This window comes from Salvelinus fontinalis, chromosome 24, assembly GCF_029448725.1.
Source record: "Salvelinus fontinalis isolate EN_2023a chromosome 24, ASM2944872v1, whole genome shotgun sequence".
NCBI classification, from domain to species: Eukaryota; Metazoa; Chordata; class Actinopteri; order Salmoniformes; family Salmonidae; genus Salvelinus; species Salvelinus fontinalis.
In genome coordinates this window covers 16884684-16905373 of record NC_074688.1, presented here as the reverse complement: position 1 = coordinate 16905373, position 20690 = coordinate 16884684, and the positions used below count along the sequence as shown (strand labels likewise).

At 42.2% G+C, this 20690-nt stretch overlaps 1 protein-coding gene across 4 annotated transcripts; it reads right to left on the bottom strand.

Annotated features, from left to right (window-relative positions):
* Positions 1-293: 293 nt before the first annotated feature.
* LOC129822068 (protein yippee-like 2) lies at positions 294-17880 on the bottom strand. Of its 4 annotated transcripts, none has more exons than XM_055879954.1 (5): positions 17686-17875; positions 13627-13864; positions 12105-12148; positions 11757-11865; positions 294-3696 (listed from the first exon to the last, which is right to left on the bottom strand). In XM_055879954.1, the coding sequence occupies exons 2-5, from the start codon at positions 13741-13743 to the stop codon at positions 3607-3609; spliced, it is 360 nt and encodes a 119-aa protein (XP_055735929.1). In that variant the 5' UTR covers positions 13744-13864; positions 17686-17875; the 3' UTR covers positions 294-3606. The 4 variants fall into 4 exon arrangements, with proteins under 4 accessions (XP_055735929.1, XP_055735930.1, XP_055735927.1 ...); XM_055879955.1 differs by lacking the exon at positions 17686-17875 and adding an exon at positions 16279-16472; XM_055879952.1 differs by lacking the exon at positions 294-3696 and having other exon boundaries at positions 11601-11865; positions 17686-17880.
* Positions 17881-20690: the final 2810 nt, after the last annotated feature.

Below are 20690 nucleotides of genomic sequence, written 5' to 3'. Positions count from 1 at the left end.
TAAATTTGATTTCCATTGATAATTTTTGTGTGATTTTGTTGTCAGCACATTCAACTATGTAAAGAAAAAAGTATTTAATAAGAATATTTCATTCATTCAGATCTAGGATGTGTTATTTTAGTGTTCCCTTTATTTTTTTGAGCAGTGTATATATATATAGCTCTGATCTGTCCTTAGTGACATATTCTATGTCACTATCATATTCTGTTCTATAGAGAAGGAACATGGACCCTGATACTTGATACCATATGGTGGTATATAAAAGACCAACATAGCACGCAGAACACATCCAATACAGGTATCAAGGAGATGCTTTAATTGACCAAGTTCCAATGATATTGTCACTCCTATATCTCCTCCTTTTACAAAAGACACTAAAATTGAAACATTTTCAAAGAGTAAAAAAGTAGTAAATATCGTTCAACCGACGAGGGCTATACCAGAGAAAGCATGGCAAGAATCCAAATCATATGACGATCATAGATAAGAGACATATTACTATTTACATTTAGTAACACAGTCAGATTTACATAAATTATAATATATGTATGCAGTGCCTTCGGATAGTATTCAGACCCCTTGAATTTTTCCACATTTTGTTACATTACAGCCTTATTCTAAAATTGATTACATTTGTAAAAATCCTCAGCAATCTACACACAATACCCCATAATGACAAAGCAAAAAAAGGTTTGAGTTTTGCTAATTTATCAAAAAATACAAAACAGAAATAGCTTATATAAATAAGTATTCAGACCCTTTGCTATGAGACTCGAAATTGAGCTCATGTGCATCCTGTTTCCATTGATAATCCTTGAGATGTTTCTACAACTTGATTGGACTCCACCTGTGGTAAATTCAATTGATTGGACATGATTTGGAAATGCACACACCTGTCTATATACAGTATAAGGTCCCACAATTGACAGTGCATGTCAGAATAAAAACCAAGCCATGAGGTCGAAGGAATTGTCCATAGAGCTCAGAGACAGGATTGTGTCGAGGCACATATCTAGGGAAGGGTACCAAAACATTTCTGCAGCATTGAAGGTCCCCAAGAACACAGTGCCTCCATCATTCTTATAAAATGGAAGAAGTTTGGAACCACCGAGACTCTTCCTAGAGCTGGCTCCCCAGACGAACTGAGCAATCGGGGGAGAAGGGCCTTGGTCAGGGAGGTGACCAAGAACCCGTTGGTCACTCTGACAGAGCTCCAGAGTTCTTCTGTGGAGATGGAGGAACTTTCCAGAAGGACCACCATCTCTGCAGCACTCCACCAATCAGGCCTTTATGGTAGAGTGGCCAGACGGACCCACTCCTCAGTAAAAGGCACATGACAGCCCGCTTGGAGTTTGCCAAAAGGAACCTAAAGATTCTCAAACCATGAGAAACAAGATTCTCTGGTCCGATGAAACCTGGCACAATCCCTACGGTGAAGCATGGTGGTGGCAGAATCATGCTGTGGCCATGTTTTTCAGCGGCAGGGACTGGGAGACTTGTTAGGGTCGAGGCAAAGCTGAACGGAGCAAAGTACAGAGAGATCCTTGATGAAAACCTGCTCCAGAGTGCTCAGGACCTCAGACTGTGGCAAAGGTTCACCATCCAACAGGACAACGACCCTAAGCACACAGCCAAGACAACGCAGGAGTGGCTTCGGGACAAGTCTCTGAATGTCCTTGAGTGGCCCAGCCAGAGCCTGGAATTAAACCTGATCGAACATCTCTGGAGAGACCTGGAAATAGCTGTGCAGCAACGCTCCCCATCTAACCTGACAGAGCTTGAAAGATCTGCAGAGAATAATGGGATTAACTCCCCAAATACATGTGTGCCAAGCTTGTAGCGTCATACCCAAGGAGACTCGAGGCTGTAATCCCTGCCAAAAGGTGCTTCAACAAAGTACTGAGTAAAGGGTCTGAATACTTATGTAAAATTTAATTTTTTTATTTTCAATAAATTAGCAAAAAAAAATTAAAAACAGTTTTTGCTTTGTCATTATGGGATATTGTGTGTAGATTGATGGGGGGGGGGGGGGACAATGTAATCCATTCTAGAATAAGGCTGGAACCTAACAAAACGTGGAAAAAGTCAAGGGGTCTGAATATTTTCCCGAAGGCACTGTATATTAAGATTTGTCATTTACAAAAATCATAATGCATTATATCACAAAAAGAGAAAGGCTATCCATAACCTTGGCTTTTAACAACAATTCTCAACCCCACGGTTGGCAACATTTTGACCCAAGCAAAAAACATTTTATATATATATATGTGTGTTTGGTCAATTTATGGTAGATGGGTGGGTTCTTTGGTTGTGCTAGGGACGTCTACAGCCTCTGATTGGAAGTCTCGACTGCCAGTCAGTTGCCGTGGATACCATGGAGATTAGTTTGATTAGTTGTGTTGCTTAGTTGGCTTCTGTTCAGAAAATCCACAGGTCTACTGTACAGCTTTGCTGTTCAGTGTTTTAAGTGAGGGCCAGGTGGTAAATTAGTGTGTGTAACAATCTATGAACTGCTATGGTCATCCCAGACTGAAAGAAAGCTTCAGAACGTCAAGCTTTCAGAATGTCATACGAGCATCTCCTAAAGGCCTCCACATCCTAACTGCTTCAGTGGCCAAAACACTAGAACCAATCTCCAAGCCTGTTCAAGTCAGAGCTTCAAAAGTCTAAGATGTTCAATTTAATCCAAAGTGGTGATGGTAGATGTATCCTGACTTACATCAGACATAACACATGAAGGATCCAAACATCACAAGACATGATTTCAGGCATCTACGGATGATGGAGAAAGCCGAAACACTGACTGAGCAGATTCTTCTCAGAGTTTAGACTTAAATCCTTCACACTCCCTATCTTCCTGACTCTCACAACAACAACTGCTGCCGCTGAAACCTAGAGTGGATCACACAGCTGTGCAACCAGCTGCTACTACAACCTCACAACCAGGGTGGACTAGAATCCAGGACCTGCCCTCTCCCTGACCCTCCTCCCCTTAACCCTTCCCTCACCCAGCCCCCAGAGGCCTCATCACTGTCCCAGCTGGCACGGCCTTGGGTGGATCAGATCAGCTGGATTTGGGGATAATCATCTTAGGCCATCTCATTCACATACAGACGAGAGCTCCCATCAGCTCTTTAACCCAAGGCTACGGACCCTGCCAGGGCCTGGTCCCTCCTCACACTGCAGGCCAGCCAGTCCTAACATAGACAGTAACACAACAACACTGGCCTTGGCCTGGCTCTCCATCTGAAGAGCTACACATCAGGCTGGGATGTTGGTCTGGGACATGCATGTTTGTTTGTTAGTTTGTGTGTGTGTGTGCACGTGTGTGTGTTTGCTTGCCAATGTGCGTGTGTCTGGTGGTGTCCATCCATCCCCAATGACATCCTCCTCCAGTCCAGACACACACATAACCCAGAGGGGCAGGTCAGGCTGCTACTACAGCCACACACACACTCCCCTACAACCTCCACCCTGGAGGCTGCTGGTGTGTCATCAGGAGGGGAGGATAGAGGTCCATGGTAAATCAAAGTCGCACACTCACCCCCTTCCCTCCCATCCACCCCCATTCAACCCCGAACCGAGTCACGGACGGCGCTTCGTCTTTCAGTCCCAGCCATTGTCCTTGATCATGTGGGCCAGCTCGATGATGAACTTGCCCTCCTTGTACTTCTGACTGCTCTCAAAGGCATGCTCCTGTATTGGAGTGTCAGGGTGGGGGAAGAGACAGGGTGCGGGAAAGGGGAGAGAAAAGGAAGGAGAGATGGAGGGAAAGGGGAGAGAAATGTAGGGGAAGGGGGAGAGAAGATTAGGCTTTTCCAGGATGAGAAACTACACACTCATTGCCACTGAAAACACTGTCCTCTGATTTCACCTCCAACCTAACTGAACCACGTCATATAATGGAGCATTGCAAGGAGTGCTGTAGACCACTGCAGATTACAAATGTAATCAAATGTGTTTTTACTGTACATCTCAATATCCTGTTTAGTCTTTCCTATTCAAGCAGAGAGACATTATCAGGTTTCACGTTCTGGAAGTCCACTCGGTCAAGCGTCTCTGGAACTCGACGACGGTGTACAAACAACCGTGTCAGGAATATGAATGGCCTCGCCCCACGTTTCGTTATATCTGGACAGACGTGTGAGGTATGTGTGTGAGTCATAACAACCTCCCCACCCCACCCCCCACACACACACATAGTGTTCTGAGGGGGGAAGTGGCAGTGACTACCGGGCATAAAGCCATGCTGATAAACGGGACAGCTGGTATGTGGAGCAGCTGTGTGTTCCACATTGACCTGCTGCTAGAAATACCACCTTTACTAAGCACTGAACATGGAGGCACAATTATATTTCAGTGCAAATATAAAGCTGTCCAAATCTATTACTAAAATATATATACACAGGGGAGCAACTGGTTTTAGAAGTGGGGGGGACAGAACTTTTTTTTATCCAGTTGGAAAAATACTCCAAACAGCCCACCTGATCGCTCAGAGGCATCCGCATGGTCCTAAAGCACACCATTGCCTCGTTTTGTATCACATTCCAATGATAAAACTGGGGATGGACAAAAATGCAATGTCTGAATGCATATATATATATATATATATATATATATATATATATATATATATATATATATATATATATATATATATATATACAGTTGGAAGTTTACATACACTTTGGTTGGAGTAATTAAAACTTGTTTTTCAACTACTCCGCAAATTTCTTGATAACAAACTATAGCTTTAGCAAGTCGGTTAGGACATCTACTTTATGCATGACACAAGTCATTTTTCCAACAATTGTTTACAGACAGATTATTTCACTTCTAATTCACTGTATCACAATTCCAGTGGGTCAGACGTTTACATACACTAAGTTGACTGTGCCTTTAAACAGCTTGGAAAATTCCAGTAAATGATGTCATGGCTTTAGAAGCTTCTGATTAGGCTAACTGACATCACTTGAGTTAATTGGAGGTATACCTTCAAATTCAGGCCTACCTTCAAACTCAGTGCCTTTTTGCTTGACATCGTGGGAAAATCAAAAGAAATCAGCCAAGAACTCAGAAAAAAAAATTGTAGACCTCCACATGTCTGGTTCATCCTTGGGAGCAATTTCCAAATGTTTGAAGGTACCACATTCATCTGTACAAACAATAGCAAACAAGTATAAACACCATGGGACCACGCAGCCGTCATACCGCTTGGTAAGGAGACGCGTTTAGTCTCTTAGAGATGAACGTACTTTGGTGCGAAAAGTGCAAATTAATCCCAGAACAACAGCAAAGGACCTTGTGAAGATGCTGGAGGAAACAGGTACAAAAGTATCTATATTCACAGTAAAACGAGTCCTATAATCGACATAACCTGAAAGGCCACTCAGCAAGGACGAAGCCACTGCTCCAAAACCGCCATAAAAAGCCAGACTACGGTTTGCAAATGGCACATGGGGACAAAGATCTTACTTTTTGGAGAAATGTCCTCTGGTCTGATGAAACAAAAATAGAAATGTTTGGCCATAATGACCATCGTTATGTTTGGAGGAAAAAGGGGGACGCTTGCAAGCTGAAGAACACCATCGTAACCGTGAAGCACGGGGGTGGCAGCATCATGTTGTGGGGGTGCTTTGCTGCAGGAGGGACTGGTGCACTTCACAAAATAGATGGCTTCATGAAGAAGGAAAATTATGTGGATATATTGAAGTAACATCTCAAGACATCAGTCAGGAAGTTAAAGCTTGGTCGCAAATGGGTCTTCCAAATGGGCAATGACCTCAAGCATACTTCCAAAGTTGTGGCAAAACAGCTTAAGGACAACAAAGTCAAGGTATTGGAGTGGACATCACAAAGCCCCGACCTCAATCCTGTAGAAAATTTGTGAGCAGAACTGAAAAAGCATGTGCGAGCAATGAGGCCTACAAACCTGACTCAGTAACACCAGCTCTGTCAGCAGGAATGGGACAAAATTCACCCAACTTATTGTGGGAAGCTTGTGGAAGGCTACCCGAAATGTTTGACCCAAGTTAAACAAATTAAAGGCAATGCTACCAAATACTAATTGAGTGTATGTAAACTTCTGACCCACTGGGAATGTGATGGAAGAAATAAAAGCTGAAATAAATCACTCTCTACTATTATTCTGACATTTCACATTCTTAAAATAAAGTGGTGATCCTAACTGACCTAAGACAGGGAATTTTTACTAGGATTAAAAGTCAGGAATTGTGAAAAACTGAGTTTAAATGTATTTGGCTAAGGTGTATGTAAACTTCCGACTTCAACTGTATTTATGTATATATATATATATATATATAAACGTGAGAGGACATTTTTTTTGCTGAGTATGTGTATTATATATACACATACACACATACTCAACAAAATAATGTCCTCTCACTGTCAACTGCGTTTATTTTCAGCAAACTTAACGTGTAAATATTTGTATGAACATAAGATTCAACAACTGAGGCATAAACTGAACAAGTTCCACAGACATGTGACTAACAGAAATTAAATAATGTGTCCCTGAACAAGACGGGTTCAAAATCAAAAGTAACAGTCAATGCAGCTGGTGGCCACAGCAGATACTAAGTACTGCAGAGCATCTCCTCCTCATGGACTGCACCAGATTTGTGAGATGTTACTCCACTCTTCTACCATGGCACCTGCAAGTTCCTGGACATTTCTGGGGGAATGGCCCTAGTCCTCACCCTCCGATCCAACAGGTCCCAGATGTGCTCAATGGGATTGAGAGCCGGGCTCTTCGCTGGCCATGGCAGAACACTGACATTCCTGTCTGGCAGGAAATCACGCACAAAACGAGCAGTATGGCTGGTGGCATTGTCGTGCTGGAGGATCATGTCAGGATGAGCCTGCAGGAAGGTTACCACATGAGGGAGGAAGATGACTTCCCTGTAACGCACAGCGTTGAGATTGCCTGCAATGACAACAAGCTCAGTCCGATGATGCTGTGACACACCGTTCCAGACCATGACGGACACTCCACCTCCAAATCAATCCTGCTCCAGAGTACAGGCCTCGGTGTAACGCTCATGCCTTCTACGATAAACGCAAATCCGACTATCACCCCTGGTGAGACAAAACGGCGACTCGTCAGTGAAGAGCACTTTTTGCCAGTCCTGTCTGGTCCAGCGACGGTGGGTTTGTACACCATGACAGCGCAATACACAAGGGGTGGAACAGTGGCAAAGGTACCCACAGGACAAACATAATAATATTAGTCTGAGGAGAGATTAAATAGCATTAATACAACAAAAATAATTCTAAACACACCTTTACTTTACAAAGTTAAACAGATGTATTTTTTCTTCATAATAAGCAGGAGTAATATTCTTAGATCAGAATGACAGCAGACTGTACTTCTATCCATGTCACTAAAGACTAACAGAAACAAAAGACAAATTTAACTAGAATGGCTTATCTATAGGCGAAGTTGTTGCCGGTGATGTCTGGTGAGGACCTGCCTTACAACAGGCCTACAAGCCCGCAGTCCAGCCTCTCTCCGCCTATTGCGGACAGTCTGAGCACTGATGGAGGGATTGTGCTTTCCTGGTGTAACTCGGGCAGTTGTTGTTGCCATCCTGTACCTGTCCCGCAGGTGTGATGTTTGGATGTACCGATCCTGTGCAGGTGTTGTTACATGTGGTCTGTCACTGCGAGGACGATCAGCTGTCCGTCCTGTCTCCCTGTAGCGCTGCCTTAGGCATCTCACAGTATGGACATTGCAATTTAATGCCTCCTTGCAGCATGCGTAAAGCACGTTCACGCAGATGAGCAGAAACCCTGGGCATCTTTCTTTCTTTTGTGTTTTTCAGAGTCAGTAGAAAGGCCTCTTTAGTGTCCTAAGTTTTCATAACTGTGACCTTAATTGCCTACGTCTGTAAGCTGTTAGTGTTTTAACGACCGTTCCACAGGTGCATGTTCATTAATTGTTTATGGTTCATTGAACAAGCATGGGAAACAGTGTTTAAACCCTTTACAATGACGGTCTGTGAAGTTATTTGGATTTTTTCGAATTATCTTTGAAAGACAGGTTCCTGAAAAAGGGACGTTTCTTTTTTTGCTTAGTTTATACATTTATTTATTACACACACACACACACAAAACCAGTCAAAAGTTTAGACACCTACTCATTCAAGGGGTTTTCTTTATTTTTACTATTTTCTACATTGTAGAATAATAGAGAAGACATCACAACTATGAAATAACACATGGATTCATGTAGTAACCAACAAAAGCATAAAAACTAATCAAAACATATTTTTTATTATTCAAGGGGGCCACCCTTTGCCTTTGACAGCTTTGCACATTCTTGGCCTTCTATCAACCAGCTTCATGAGGTAGTCACCTGGAATGCATTTCAATTAACAGATGTGCCATGTTAAAAGTTAATTTGTGGAATTTCCTTCCTTCTTAATGCGTTTGAGCCAATCAGTTGTGTTGTAACAAGGTAGGGGTGGTATACAGAGGATACCCGTATTTGTTAAAAGACCAAGTCCATATTATGTCAAGAAAAGCTCAAATAAGCAAAGAGAAACAACAGTCCCTCATTACTAAGACATGAAGGTCAGTCAATCCGGAAAAATTAGAAAACTTTGAAATCTTCAAGTGCAGTCGCAAATACCTTCAAGGGATATGTTGAAACTGGCTCTCATGAGGACCGCCACAGGAAAGGAAGACCCAGAGTTTCCTCTGCGTCAGAGGATAAGTTCATTAGAGTTAACTGCACCTCAGATTGCAGCCCAAATAAATGCTTCACAGAGTTTAAGTAACAGACACATCAACAGTTCAGACGAGACTGCGTGAATCAGGCCTTCATGGTCAAATTGCTGCAAAGAAACCCCTACTAAAGGACACCAATAAGAAGAAGAGACTTGCTTGGGCCAAGAAACACGAGCAATGGACATTAGACCGGTGGAAATCTGTCCTTTGGTCTGATGAGTCCAAATTTTGGTTCCAATCTCCGTGTCTTTGTGAGACGCAGAGTAGGTGAACGGATTATCTCTGCATGTGTGGTTCCCACCGTGAAGCATGGAGGTGGTGTGATGGTGAGGGTGTGCTTTGCTGGTGACACTGTCTGATTAATTTAGAATTCAAAGGCACACTTAACCAGCATGGCTACCACAGCATTCTGCATCGATATGCCATTCCATCTGGTTTGCGCTTAGTGGGACTATCATTTGTTTTTCAACAGGACAATGACCCACCACACCTCCAGTCTGTGTAAGGGCGATTTGACCAAGATGGAGAGTGATGGAGTGCTGCATCAGATGACCTGGCCTCCACAATCACACGACCTCAACCCAATTGGGAAGGTTTGGGATGAGTTGAACCGCAGAGTGAAGGAAAAGCAGCCAACACGTGCTCAGCATATGAGGGAACTCCTTCAAGACTGTTGGAAAAGCATTCCTCATGAAGCTGGTTGAGAGAATGCCAAGAGTGTGCAAAGCTGTCATCAAGGCAAAGGGTGGCTACTTTGAAGAATCTAAAATATATTTTGATTTTTTTAACACTTTTGAATATATTATTCCATATGTGTATTTCATAGTTTTGATGTCTTCACTATTATTCTACATTGTAGAAAAAGGTACAAAAAGAACGAGTAGGTGTGTCAAAGTTTGACTGGTAATGTCTATATATACACACAGTGCCTTCGGAAAGTATTCAGACCCCTTGACTTTTTCCACATTTACGTTCCAGCCTTATTCTACAATGGAGGAAACCTGGAACCATTCCGACGGTGAAGCATGGTGGTGGCAGCATCATGCTGTGGGCATGTTTTCCAGCGGCAGGGACTGGGAGACTAGTCAGGATCGAGGGAAAGATGAAGGGAGCGAAGTACAGAGAGATCCTGAGATCCTGTACTTTGCTCCCTTCATCTTTCCCTCGATCCTGACTAGACTCCCAGTCCCTGCCGCTGGAAAACATCCCCACAGCATGATGCTGCCACCACCATGCTTCACTGTCGGATTGGTTCCAGGTTTCCTCCAGACGTGAAGCTTGGCATTCATGTCAGAGAGTTCAATCTTGGATTCATCAGACCAGAGAATATTGTTTCTCATGTTCAGAGTCCTTTAGGGGCCTTTTGGCCAACTCCAAGCAGGCTGTCATGTGTCTTTTACTGAGGAGTGGCTTCTGTCTGGCCACTACCATAAAGGCCTGATTGGTGGTGCTGCAGAGATGGTTGTTCTTCTGTTAGGTTCTCCCATCTCCACAGAATAACTCCAGAGCTCAATCAGAGTGACCATCGGGTTCTTGGTCACTTCCTTGACCAAGGCCCTTCTCCCCCGATTGCTCAGTTTGGCCAGGGGGCCAGCTCTTGGAAGAGTCTTGGTGGTTCCAAACTTCTTACATTTAAGAATGATGGAGGCCATTGTGTTCTGGGGGACCTTCACCCTTCCCCAGATCTGTGCCTTGACACAATGCTGTCTCGGAGCTCTATGAGCAATTCCTTCGACCTCATGGCTTGGTTTTTGCTCTGACATGCACTGTCAACTGTGGGACCTTTTATAGACAGGTGTGTGCCTTTCCAAATCATGTACAATCTATTGAATTTACCACAGGTGGACTTCCATCAAACTGTAGAAACATCGCAAGCATGAACAATGGAAACAGGATGCACCTGAGCTCAATTTGAAGTTTCATAGCAAAGGGTCTGAATACTTATGTAAATAAGGTATGTTTTTTTAATTTGTAATACATTTTCAAACATTTCTAAAAACGTGTTCGCTTTGATTTAATGGGTTTTGTGTGTAGATTGATGAGGAAAAACATTGATTTCATCAATTTTAGAATAAGGCTGTAATGTAACAAAATGTGGGAAAAGTAAAGGTGTCTGAACTTTCTGAATGCACTGTATATAGGCTACATTATAAACTGGGTGGTTTGAACCCTGAATGCTGATTGGCTGACAGCCGTGGTATATCAGACCGTATACCACGGGTATGACAAAACATTTGTTTTTCCTGCTCTAATTAAATTGGTAAGCAGTTTATAATAGCAATAAGGCACCTCGGGGGTTTGTGGTATATGAACAATATTACACGGCTAAGGGCTGTGTCCAGGCACTCCACTTTGCGTTGTCCCTAAGAACAGTCCTCAGCCGTGGTATATTGGCCATATACCACACCACCTCGGGCCTTATTGCTTAATTATACAGTATATAGGCAACATATTATTCTCGATACATAAAAACAGATTTTTATTTTGAATGAATTCTAACCCTTTGTCTAATTTGTGATTGGATAAGCAGTTGTTCTTGTTGCTGGTCAAACTGGTCTTGAATCACTACAGTTATCTCAGTGTGGACAGCCCAGCTCTTGTCTATCATGAATGGCCCCCATCTCTGAACTAGGAGAAGGAGGTCAAGTTGGTTGAGTTCTTGGAAAAGATATAGGACTACATCATGAGAAATATGCCCCTCAGATCAAGATTGAAACGGAAAGGAATCCCTTTACTGAGTCAGCCTATGTACTGTAATGTTACACTTGAGGTAGGAATAATGGGCCCAAAATAGTCAAAAAATTAAGACCAGAACTCATCCATGTCAATACCATAACATGCACACTCAATTGTTCCAAAACCTTTATTAGTTCACAGCGTTTCAATCCTACAACGATCTAATATGCTAATAAAACTATTAATAATGAAGGTAATAATGTGCCTATCCTCTCTAACTCTAGATGCAGTTCTAACCTCCCCTGACACGTAAACACTCTTACACTCACATATTTCCAACCCAGAGTTGTCTTGCAGTTCTCACAGTAGATATCTGCCACAGCATGCAGGCCCGTGAGCAACACCCTCTCTTCTGCCGGCCCGCACCCCACGTTCACCCTGAGAGCGAGAGAGAAAGCAAGCTCATAAGCTGTTTGATTCGTAAAGGTTGCCTGTCTATACTGAGTCATAACACACCCACTCACACACTAGATATTACCCAAAAGGCACTTCATACTAAGCTAGATAGGGACCATGCTCATACAGTAGAAATGAGCATCTTCATTGTGATTGTGCTCGCGGGCTGAGGACTGGATCGTGGCTGTACTGTAACTACATGCAGACACACTGATACTCACACTGAGTTGAACAGATAAGCTCTGCCTTGGCTCCCCTGGAAAGACTACAGGAAAAGAAGATAAGTAGGTTAAAAAGGAGGAGTATCCTCAGCAGTCAGAATTAAAGCCACAATATGGAGTTTGTTTCAGCCCCGCCACTTCATTGACATGATCATTGAACAGCAGGAAATATCCCAGATTTTGCCTTTAAATTAAGACTGACTGACAGACACATGTGCTTTTGTACAGGTGAGGGTTTACTTTACATAGTGTAGCATATGGAACAAGTCATATTCAAACACACAAGCTGTAGAAGTAAGATGGCGGTGAAATGAGCGACAGAGGTGCAGTACGCTCATTTTCAGTCTGAAAGCGCAGCATCAGCTGTAATACTAGGTCCAAGTGTGAAGGAGTCTGCCAGCAGCGCTTTAAGACAGCTGCAGCAAGCACTCAATACCTTTCTAGTTATTACAGGGCGATGCACTGAAAGTTCAAATGAATCTATAAAAACGACAGTATTTATACAGGTCATGTTGAGATGGACATGTCTTTCAGGTAAGCCCTGGAGCCCAACAGTAGCGTGTTCTCACATGCGCTCTCTTGGGAATGACTTGCACATTAGGGCAGAGTTTCCCTTACATACCCGATTCAGCTGATCACCAAACCCTTGCTTAGTAGAATCAGGGTCAAGTTCATTAGGCACAAAACAGAAGAAAACAGAGTGTCTACCTGGACTTGTCAAACAAGAAACACAAATGTTCTGTTTTAAAACATTTGAAAACGTTTTCAGTTGTATGCCCTACTGAGCACCACCCAGGTGCTGGGCTTCAAAGAGTGACAGACATTAAAAAGCAACAAATCTCCTTGAAAACAGCCTATGTAGCATCGATATGAGTCAGAAACAGTTATTCTAGTGTCCAAATTGACTACAAAGTGGAAATAGGATGATTTTGGTTATAAAGGAAGTCTCGTGTAAAAGGAGTTTAGAACATCCGTGAGTCACAATGGGTAAATGACGATGTCCTTTTGCCCACTAACATGGGGTGAACAGCTGCGGTGATTTCTCTCAATCCAATAGCAGCATAGACAGTGAGACAGACCTGCCCAGCAGCTCCGACTGCTTACATAAGACAGCAGGTTGCGCATTTTTTTAACTTGAGAAATACTGCACCAAACACCTTAGTTAGATGTAAAATTGCTCAACTTGAACATCCTCTGTAAAAACGTCAAACTAAATTACAGATTTATTGAGTTATCTTAGATTCATTCTGGGGATTTTGAAGAAAGTGAAATACGCTTCTGTGTCTAGTGTCTAATGAGGGACAAACATCATTAACCAAAACGTGGAATCGGTCAGGAAACACACCTCCAAGACTGAAATCTAGCTTTTCTAATGAGCAACAGAAAAACACATGTGCCTTTAGGGGTGTTCAGTGGCTCTTTAAAGGAAATGTGGAATAGATTGAGGGAAACACTATTAGAGCAAGCAGCGTTATTAGGGGATGAACGGTTGTGGTTTGTATGTTAAACAGTCAGTGTTCACCTTGGAGATGAGCTCGTCATGGTTGGCCAGGTGCGCTCTGCAGTGGATGCAGCTGTAGGTTCGGTGGCAGCTGGGCAGGTAGGCCTGGAAGGTTTTGGAGCGTGTCATCCTGACCATCGGGTGGGGCGGGGTGGGGGGGCGGTGCAGGAAAGGGCTGCCGGCCCAGCTAGGCTCGCAGGGGAAGCACCGCAACACACAGGTAAGGGCCGTGGTGGGGGGCGGGGCGGGAGGCACACACCTGGTGAAGCGGAGCACAGGAGACACACACTGATGAAGGTGGTCTATAGTCAAAACCTTGTTTTTTTAATCTAATCGCTGTGTAGGTTGTTGGCAACACACCACAAACAGATCTGGGTCCAGGATAATCCATGTGTGGTTATAAAGAGATTTTAACTTGAGTGCCTTGGATTTTTTTTGTATATATATATATATATATATATATATATATATATATATATATATATATATATATATATATATATATATATATATATATATATATATATATTGCTGCATATCATTGTCTATCTTACACTGTAAGATCCGAAAATCTGTTAGCCTCCATTTGTTCTCTGCATATGAATTAATGTTCAGTAGGCAAATTACTGTGCAGTGGAGCATGAATGTGTACAGTATGTAGCCTATGATAGATGAAAAATGTCAGGTATTCTATACTGAGTTAAGCATAGACTGTGATCTCATGATCATTATACTGAGACACAGTAGCCTAAAAATAATTTAACTTGACTGTTAACAGAAAGAGGCTTGTAAGGGAAAGGCTGTGTGCTATAAGCCTTTAAGACATGCCCTTGTTTTCTCTGTAGGCTTCTGTCTCTGAGCCATCAGTGTGGGACCGGGGCATAAAGAGACCACTCAAAATGTCTTGCACACACACACTTTAACCCCAAAGTCTTTCCTTTCTCCCTGTCATTTTAGGACAAACATGTGAGGATAAGACTAAAGCAGAGTTTAGCACATATCTAAGTAATCACCACAATCTCCATAGACTCCAATTAGGAACAGGGTGCTACTCTAAACCAGGGCTGTGGTCAATTCCCTTTCAATTCAGTCAATTGAGGAAGTAAACTTAATTCCAATTCCACATTTACCTCCTTGAAACGCATTAAGGAATATTGGAAGGGGAACTTGACCCCAACCTTGCAGTAAATGAGGTTGCAATGAGGGGGCAATGAGGTTCATCTAGTCAAACAGCCTTGGTTAGAGACATGTATATCTGTTATCTGGCAGGTTCAAGGCCTGTCCTGACATAATCTTGAAATATGGAGCTAAATACAGATCTGATGTGTTTAGTTACAGTTAACTGTCAAAGCAGTGATGTACTCTATGAATCCAATATGTTCTGTGGCTAATGGATGACGAGTCAACCACACTCTCTAACGGGTGGTTAGATTACCTAGGTCTATTTCTGTCTCATGGGGATATCACACAAGCATGCCTCACCCACATAGAAACACACACTTACACAGCAGTTGATATATGTTGATTTGGGGAAATCAAGTATTGTGAAAGAGATGCCTTATGTCACTGCCTTCTGACTCACTTTCCCATTTTCCTTCCAAAGGATCCATTCCCAAGCTTTTCCAATGCATGTCAGTTACTTGAGAGATGAAATGAGAGCGGTGTTTCATGTGCATTACAAACGGAGACGCCTTGTCTGCACAAATCACATTAGCCTTCCAAATCACCTCCATTAGGAATGATTTTCCACCCTCGACTCAGATAGGGAAAATAATTTGGCCAGGTCTCTCAGTTATAAGAGATATTATAAACGGGGTGATTCAAGCCCTGAATGCTGATTGGCTGACAGCCGTGGTATATCAGACCGCATACCACGGGTATGACAAAACATTTATTTTTACTACTCTAATTATGTTGGTAACCAGTTTATAATAGCAATAAGAAACCTCAGGGGTTTGTGATATATGGCCAATATACCACGACCAAGGGCTGTGCTTATGCACGATGCAACGCGGAGTGCCTGGATACAGCCCTTAGCAGTGGTCTATTGGTCATATACCACACCTCCTCTGGCCTTATTGCTTAATTACATCTCCATGTGACATATGCACAGAAAGAGAGTAACAGATATAGAAATAGCAGGTGAATATAGTCACTTGTATCTAACATTTTATAGTTCAACTCAACATGTGTTGCACCGGTTGTTTCTTAGGTGAGAGGCTGACTGACACTTTGAAGAATCCTCCATTAATTTTCATAAACCAGATCATCTTTTGATGCGCTCATCTAGAAAAGGATCTCGTTCAAGACCCAGCATTTGTTTGTAGACTAAATGCATCCACTACAACAACAACACCCCAGCAAGCGGAGGCTCTACCCTGCTTTGCACCAAAGCCTCTTTGTTTCATGTCACAGAAGAAAATCTAAGACAGCTAAGAATAAATCCAAAGACTAACCCTGACAAATTCTGTCCCGGTCAAATAATTATCCAAAGATAACAGGGATGGGATCCGCCAATGCTGTCTGAGCTTGCAAAAACTGCTGCCGTGTTCTTCTGACACATCACCTTCTCCTGTTTCTGTCTGCCCCTCAGCCTCGCCCCTGAAGGCTGATGTTCTGAGCTGTCTGGTATTGATATAGTCTGGGTGCCACACTACATGCCACATCACTTACCAGCCAAAAGGTCCTCGCTGGTATAAAAACAACAACCTTGCTTACGTAACCGGAGAGGAGCTGCTGCTGCGGTCGCTCGGTCGAACAGAGAGAGACGATGATAGTGATAGCAGCCAGGGGACAGAGAGAAAGAGAGCGAGACGGATGGATGGACGGACTGGGGAGCATGCGTCCTTGTGTTTGGGGCTCTAGCTGTCCTTCATAGCCCACAGCTCCAACAGGAGGCTTTATGTAGTTTCCTCTCTCTCTCTCATTGTGGCAACAGACAGCATAGTGATAGTGATGCGTTACATCACTGACAGCAACAGACCAAATCTCAAATCCTCTTATCTGATCATGTGTCCAGGTGTCACGTGTGTGTGTGTGTCTGATTGGGGGGCTTGTGTATTTACACATATGAATCTGGTCAGAGACAGTGGATGCCTGGATCACTGTTTATATGGCAGACCTTTAGCCACCACAGTTGGTGGGGATGCCTCGGTTTGGCAATGCAAGGAAGTTAATTCAACATACACACATCCGTGTAGGCACATACACACCTTGTTCATGAGTGTGTTATATGATCCAAAATTATGTATTGGGTGTAGAGTAACATGTCATTATTTGAGACAACATCTGTCTTTACATTATGATGCAGAAAAAGTATTTACTCAGCATTGCCTTTTAGCGTCACACTTTGAACAGTCCTATAGATGAGTTGAAGTGCTATGTTAAGGCAACACGTGTCTATTAGCGCCAGTTGTCTATAGGAGACATGCAAATAAATAATTTGACAACGGTCAACTAGAGGATTAGGCTCCAGGCGATTCAACACCCAACACAACACCCAACACAGAAGCCATAATAAACATGACGTAGACATGTTCACTGGCATAGCACACACCGCCGCAGACCCAGGGTTGGGATCTCACCTGAGGTCGGGTCCCCCAGAAAGCATGATTTTTTTTTTGAATGACATGAAATTAGTTTTAAAAGTTCAACATTGTCTCTCAGTCTCATGGAAAAATGTATAGACTAGCTGGAAATTAGCTCTAAAACAGCACAATTTTCTCAGCCTCATGCCAAAATGTGTAAAATAGCATGAGATTAGCTATATAACTGCAAATATACCTTGCGCTACACCAATGCATATGATATTGTCAGCAGGCAGGATTATGTTCACGCACTCGATGTTCTCATATCCTATTTCTGCCTGCGGCTGCTGGTGGCGCAGGATCAGGCCACGCGTAACGTGTTATAATAATAATAACAACCAGCTCCACTGCAGACCTCGCCATCCCATCCATGCCCGCAACATAAACAACCAGCTTGCAACATTCTGAACTACAATGGGCAATTCAATTAAAACAGCATATTCAACCATTTATATACATATATATATATATATATATATATGCAAGGATTTACCTTTGAATATATGAAAAATATGTTGATCACTTAAAAAAATCGCGCCTCCTCGTTTTCCTCGTAGCAAAGCCAAACCTATATCCTTCTTTGCATTTCTTTCGAGGTAAATGTCCTATCCAGCCCTGACAATCGTGCAGACCCAATGTTTTTAAGCGCGCGGTTCCCAGGCCGAGTTTGACGTAATTACACAGACCCACATTGTACTTCGGCTGAAGACAAATTGACAGCCGTGTCCGCCAACCAATACAGCGATAAGGCATAGCAACACTGCGCTTATTGGTTATGAATAGACAGGAGCAACCAATACTTTTGCTCGTAATAACGGCTGGCTACCTGCAGTTCTTTTCAGTTTTAGGACAGAGACAGATATGGATGTATTGAAGAATTTGCTGCGGAAATGTATATCATTGAAAAATTGTGATGAAGTTATGTAAATAGGCAGAATAGGCACAGCAATGGACTATGGACTTCAACATCTTAACTTTTGATCCAAGATTAACCCTCCAGATAACTTGTTCTGATGTTCGGTGGGCTCTGCTTGTATCCTACTTCAGGGTTTCCCAAACACGGTCCTAGGGTCCCCCTTGGGGGCACGTTTTGTTTTTTGTCCTAACACTACACAGCTGATTCAAATAATCAAAGCTTGATGATGCGTTGGTTATTTGAATCAGCTGTGTAGTGCAAAACCAAAACGTGCAAAACGGATAATTTGTTTCCAGTCTTTATGTAACTGATTGCTGTCTCCTAGTGGTGGTTTTAAACCACACTCAAAATAAGAGGTTAAAGTAAAGGTTGTGTGTGAAAGCAGATCAGCGCCATCTGATGTGTATACTTGGGGGTGAGGTGCCTTATTGCTATTATAAATAGAAACAATCTAATGTCTTTCCAAATGGCTTCAACATCTATAAACTTGCCCTTAGTTTAATGGTCATTTAGCTGGAATCCTGAGAGACATGACACATAGATGCGTTGCTTTTTCTGTTGATATGCTTGATTGGTGTATATTTTATCCAGTGTGTTTTAGATTCTGTTGTAAATCTTAACTGACTGACGTCTGGAGATTGTTTGTTATAACATACCATATCTCTGGATGTTAGTGGTATATAAAGCCTAGCAGTGAAGAACGTTGGGCCAGTAACCAAAACGTTGGTTCGAATCCCCGAGCCGAATAGATGAAAAAGTAATCGATGTGCTCTTGAGCAAGGCACTTAACCCTAATTGCTCCTGTAAGTCACTCTGGATAAGAACATTTACTAAACTACTAAAATGTACATGTAAATTTCGAACTATATCACGTGTTGGATATTTATTTTGAAACTGGAAAATGGCACAAGAAGATCCACAAAGGTTGCCATTTTTGTCTGGTGAGATGAGCAAAGGGGCCATCAAACAACTTTTGATTCCATTAGCGATCTTACTGGAGCTAAAGAAGTCCAACAAAATTGTTAATTTTAGTATTAGATTGAGGACACAATTTCAATGGATTACGAGTCATTTAAATCACAAACAACGTCAATTTTGTCTATTTCCGGCCATGGCGGAAATGTGCAGAGTTGAGCATGAAGGGTCAATCATGGCATCATGTGTGAAATATCTTGCACTGGAGATGATGGTGCTCAAAATGTCAACACAGGGGTGGATGTCTTTCTACGTAGCCAGATACAGTGGAGCAAAAAAGTATTTAGTCAGCAACCAATTGTGCAAGTTCTCCCACTTAAAAAGATGAGAGAGGCCTGTAATTTTCATCATAGGTACACTTCAACTATGACAGACAAAATTAGAAGAAAAAATCCAGAAAATCACATTGTAGGATTTTTAATTAATTTATTTGCAAATTATGGTGTAAAATAAGTAACATCTTGATGTTTCCGATGCTCAGTTAGTAAAATGCATTGACCCAGTCCTAACTTCAGGAAGACTCGGCTCTCACTGGTATGATGGCCAACCGCCCAAACAGGTTTTGGAACCACTGCTTTACTAGATGCCCCTAGCTGATGTCACCCCTCAGATAACACACTAAACATCAAACTGTGGTAGTTGGGGTGTTGTTTATTAGGATCAAACGGTGGGAGATGGAGTTTCGTTTTTTAGGATCAAACTTTGAGATGGGGTCATGATGTGTTTGTGAAATTAGGTAGCCTAATATTGCTTAGCCACTATTTTCTTTCCATCTCCATCATGCACATGTTTATGAAGGAAGCCATTTGAAAGTGATATAGATTATTCACAGAGTGTACAACAATTATACAAAATGAAAATGAATCCCTGAAGAATAAACTGGAATTTATGGTGACACCTTTGGAAAAGGGTGAGATCCGAAAAGAGTCCTTCTGAGTTGACCAACAATAATAATTTTGATTAGTTGGGAGTGTGGCCGCAATCCACAGGAAATATCACTGATTGTAAAAATCCCAAATAGAACATTAAAATCTAAATAGCTAGAATACCATGCAGAATATTAGATAAAAACTCTATCGTTTAAACATATTAATCTGATTTCATATGAAAGAAACAGGGTTGAAAGAGTTCCTCTTATTTCCATTTCTCTTTTAGGTTATGTCGTGTCTCCTGCCAGTGCAATGAAAGATGGGGAGACCTCTGCATTATCAGAGGGAGACTGAGGTGGGTCAATTTTTCTTCATCAAACCATCGCAAATGAGAAATCATTGTAATGGGAAGTCTGTTTTTACTGTGTGTGTGTGTTTGTGTCTGTCGGCAGGAGGATGACTCAATCGACTGTTCCATCAAGGAGTGTGATATTTCAGGAATCAATGCCACATCAACCAGTGCAGGGGGCAAATATATTTGATTGTCTATTCTCAGTGATTCTGCTCTGTAGACGTCTCAACTGTATTTAGATGGTCATTTTTCTATTAACCAGAGGTTCATGTGGCTTTCTTTGTGTTTGCACTCTACAGTGCATTCAGAAAGTATTCAGACCCCTTGACTTTTTCCAAATTGTGTTACGTTATAGTTTTATTCTAAAATGGATTTAAAAAAAGAAT